General features: G+C 40.1%; 1 protein-coding gene across 1 annotated transcript; it reads right to left on the bottom strand.

Moving 5' to 3' along the window:
- Nucleotides 1-418: 418 nt before the first annotated feature.
- Nucleotides 419-3,929, bottom strand: ppiaa (peptidylprolyl isomerase Aa (cyclophilin A)). The gene is made up of 5 exons (XM_051669922.1): nt 3,762-3,929; nt 2,111-2,141; nt 1,893-1,981; nt 883-1,055; nt 419-782 (listed from the first exon to the last, which is right to left on the bottom strand). Exons 1-5 carry the CDS (start codon nt 3,828-3,830, stop codon nt 650-652), a joined length of 495 nt encoding a protein of 164 aa, XP_051525882.1. The 5' UTR covers nt 3,831-3,929; the 3' UTR covers nt 419-649.

The raw sequence follows: 3,929 nt of genomic DNA, 5'->3' as shown, positions 1-3,929 counted from the left end.
CTTGTACGAACTTCCTTTGATTCATGATTCTAGCCAAATCAACACATTTTAAGATTATATTAATCCCCAATAAAGTGTGATGCAATTAAAACACATGGCTCACAGGCCAAGCAGTCTCTGAAGATCATGTTACAGGTCAACTATAAATTGGTGTCCAATGTTCATGCAGCTAAGATTACACATTTGCCAGCTTAGCAGATATCATTACCCTCAAGGCAGGGATAACATTATGCTGAATTACACAATTGCATTGGGTATGACCTTAACTACAAAAGGACAGATTTGAACAAACTGAAATCAAAATGGGCTGTGAAATAATTTATGGAAAAATGCATTATCTAGAGGACCTTAAACACCAAATAAACGCATACAGCTTTATAAAAATTTGGAAGGTGTGAAAATTGAAGCGTCTGTAAAATACATTTAACATCATTGTTCCCCTTTATTTTCAAATTTTGATACACATGAGCCTACAGGAACTCATTTGCAAATGAAAACAGCAAAATGACAACTTGTCAAAAGACAAAGATGGACGAATGAGGAGGTTATAAAACTTTGGAGGAATGTTGCCGTAAGCGGCAGGATTCAGGAGGAGGAGCGCTCAAGGGTACTAGACAAGGGTTTGAGTGAAGGTTGGTGGTTGAGGTGTTTACAGCTGGCCACAGTCAGCAATGACAATCTTGGCACTTGTTTTTCCACTGCTGGAGCCATAACCCTCCACTTTCTTGATGACATCCATGCCCTCCACGACCTGTCCAAAGACAACGTGCTTGCCGTCCAGCCTGGGGGTGGGAGATGTCAGGACATGCAGGTTATATTTAAAACAAGATTCAACACACTATAGATCAAGCCTGATAGAGCATGCATGATTGACTTGCTCACCATGAAGTAATATCTGTGCAGATGAAGAACTGGGAACCATTGGTGTTGGGGCCAGCATTGGCCATAGACAGGATACCAGGTTTGGTGTGTTTCAGCGTGAAATTCTCATCCTCAAACTTGTTGCCGTAAATGGCCTTGCCACCAGTTCCATTGTGGTTTGTGAAGTCACCACCCTGTTTCCAAAGGTTTCAACATGAGAACAGAATAGGTAAAAAGCCCCAGCAGCCTTGAGATCAAATAAACATGGAGCAATTATCCCCACCTTTAAAACACTAACTAAATGCAGAGACATGCACAAAGCCACAAATTAGATTTTCAAAAAGACAAAAGGCATACATGGCCAAACACAAAGGAATAGATCGCCCAAAAATAACAGTTCTCATCATTTACTCACCCCCATGCCGTCTCTGATGTGTATTGACTTTCTTCTGCAGAAGAGTGGAGATTTTTTGTAGAATCTCCACTTTGACTAGAACTATGAAGCACCAAAAAGCAGCATAAAAGTAATCCATATGACACCAGTAGTTTAAAGTCTTCTGAAGCAATCTAATTGATTTTGGGTGAGGAACAGACAAAAATGTAATTTTTATTTTATTGTACATCTTGCCATTGCAGTCTCTAGGCACGATCATGATTTCAAGCTCAATTACACTTGTGTAAGTGTAAACAAGCTTGAAATCACAATCGCCTCAGACTGTTGATGTCAAGATTTATAGTGAGAAAAAAAAAAATTATATTTTGCTCTGTTCTCACAAAAAATGTATTGGATCGCTACTGAAGACATTAAACTACTGGAGTCGTATGGATTACTTTTACGCTGCCTTTGTTCTTTTTGGTGCTTCAAAGTTTTGGTCACCATTCACTTGCACTGTGAGAACCAACAAAGCAGAGATATTCTTTAAAAGTGTTTGTGTTCTGCAGAAGAATAAGTCACATCTGAGATGGCACGAGTGCGAGTAAATGACAATTTACATTTAAGGTTGAACTATTCCTTTAACCATCTTTCATACCTGACACATGAAACCGGGGATGACACGATGGAAGATGGATCCTTTATAGCCATAGCCAGGCTGTCCTGTGCACAGCTGCCTGAAGTTCTCTAAAAAGGGAGTGACATTAAGAGTGATGAAAACACCAAATCGCAATTGTGACCATTTAATTAATAAAAACATTTTTTAAACCTGAGAGAGAGAGGGAAAAAAAAAAAAACCAAAAAAAAAAAAGATACCTGCTGTTTTGGGGACAACATCAGCTCTCAGCTGTTTTAAACAAACAGAAGATTGTATAAGGACACTTGAAATAAAGGGCATCTTCACACAAATTCACAAGATCCATTTTAAACAACTGTTCACTAAAGCTGCAGTCACATTGTACCACATATGCGCCAAACTTGTTATTCTGCTTATGTGCGCTGTCTCGCTGGAATACATCTGCATGAGTGATCGCACTGCAGGCTACAGTTCAACAAATTAATGTGGAAGGTAAAGGGACAAAATGGTCATAGCAAGTACAAGCAGCATTTTATGCAGAGCAAAGCAGACCACGTGCACGTGTGACATTTCCGGGTTTTCCACTAAACGATGAATCAAAATGGCCGTTTAGAAAGAATTTATTTTTATCAAGTAAAATGTTACGTAAAACTTACGTTTAAGCCATCACGAGACGATTTCAATAAATCATCAAAATAGCCTTTTAATGTTCCCGAAATTCTATACGTATATAACAGAACAAAAATACGACCGCACAGTTGTGCAAAGAACGCATCAGTTGACAATTATATGGAAATCTCCGCAGCGCCTCGAAGACGGACCCCTCCCATCCCCGTCATGCATCCGCAGAACTTTCCAGAACATGGAAAACCGCGTTACACTCAGGGAGCACGCGACTGCGGGAACTGCTTCCCGCGGATGGGGAAGTTGTCGAATTTTACGAATTGATACAAACAGATCATTGCATATTTTGACGCAGTTGCATGAATTAATCCGAATTTGGGCCTATAGTCTAAACTCGCCTTCCAGGTACAAGGGCTAAACAAAGGAGCGGAGGCCCTGCCCATTCATTCAATGAACGAGGCATTTCCGCATAGTTTTCCCCAAACCAACTGCTGAATCTAAATATATTTGTTCACTAGAATGTTGACACCATTTATGAATTAAGCGCTGCAGTTTGATTAACGCCCGTCTAATAACATCAAAAAAAAATAAAAATAAACATTAAATGAAATGGTTGATGTAGCGCTGTCTGCTGCAGCTCGAGCTGTCTAAATACATGACGTCGGGCAATTTATTTTTAAGATTAGTTTTGCAGCTTCACTTACAAAACAGGTTACGCATCGACATACCACTAACAGCAACAACAATTAACATCCCAATAAACCTTCCCAATTGTAATAGAGAGGAACCAAATTCATAACCCGAACCACGTTGTGAATAATGCATGTTGCATAAAAAGGAAAAACTACATATTACCGGATATCCATTACCGCTATTGCATCCCTTTGCAATGCCACTACAATTCAATAAAATTCCCAAACTTAACAAGCGAAACTCTTTTTAGTTGCAAAGCATGGTACTGTTAGGCAAGCATAGACTAAAGGTTCTACTGTAATTTGTCATGTAATCGCAAAACTAGGTTGGGTATGACTACATTACGAGACTGTAAGGAAAATAATAAATTATAATAAAAAATGAATGCACAACACCCCTGAAGCAGAACGGTATTCAAGTTCAAGTTCTGGAGCACAGAGAATGTGATGGTGCATGCAGCCCTTCCTCGAGCTCCACTCGGAGGCGCGCGCACGAACTCACTGTCGAGTGGAAAATTACACCGTCTTTCCATCAATCAGACGATTGCAAAAATGAATATTGCATATACGCTACCTCCATGATCACTCTTCCAAGTGGGCTGTTGTTGGCGGTGAGATCAAAGAAAACTCTAGGCCTGGCCATAGCTTCAGATTATTTTGCGTTCAGATGATGCTAGGGTTGAACCGCGTGGACCGCTTGTAACGGGTAGACTTCGAATGGAGAAAAGACCGGTTAGAGGCC

This window comes from Myxocyprinus asiaticus, chromosome 33, assembly GCF_019703515.2.
Source record: "Myxocyprinus asiaticus isolate MX2 ecotype Aquarium Trade chromosome 33, UBuf_Myxa_2, whole genome shotgun sequence".
In the NCBI taxonomy this organism is placed as follows: domain Eukaryota; kingdom Metazoa; phylum Chordata; class Actinopteri; order Cypriniformes; family Catostomidae; genus Myxocyprinus; species Myxocyprinus asiaticus.
Note: the sequence above shows the minus strand (reverse complement) of the source record. Positions and strands in the feature narration are given on the sequence as shown.

Excerpts from the sequence above, each read along its gene's own strand:
- ppiaa (XM_051669922.1), bottom strand. The coding sequence starts at position 3,830 with ATGGCCAGGCCTAGAGTTTTCTTTGATCTCACCGCCAACAACAGCCCA. Across the intron at positions 2,142-3,761 it reads TTGGAAGAGTGATCATGGAG|CTGAGAGCTGATGTTGTCCC; the intron begins GTAGCGTATATG and ends TGTTTAAAACAG. Across the intron at positions 1,056-1,892 it reads TCCCCGGTTTCATGTGTCAG|GGTGGTGACTTCACAAACCA; the intron begins GTATGAAAGATG and ends CTTTGGAAACAG.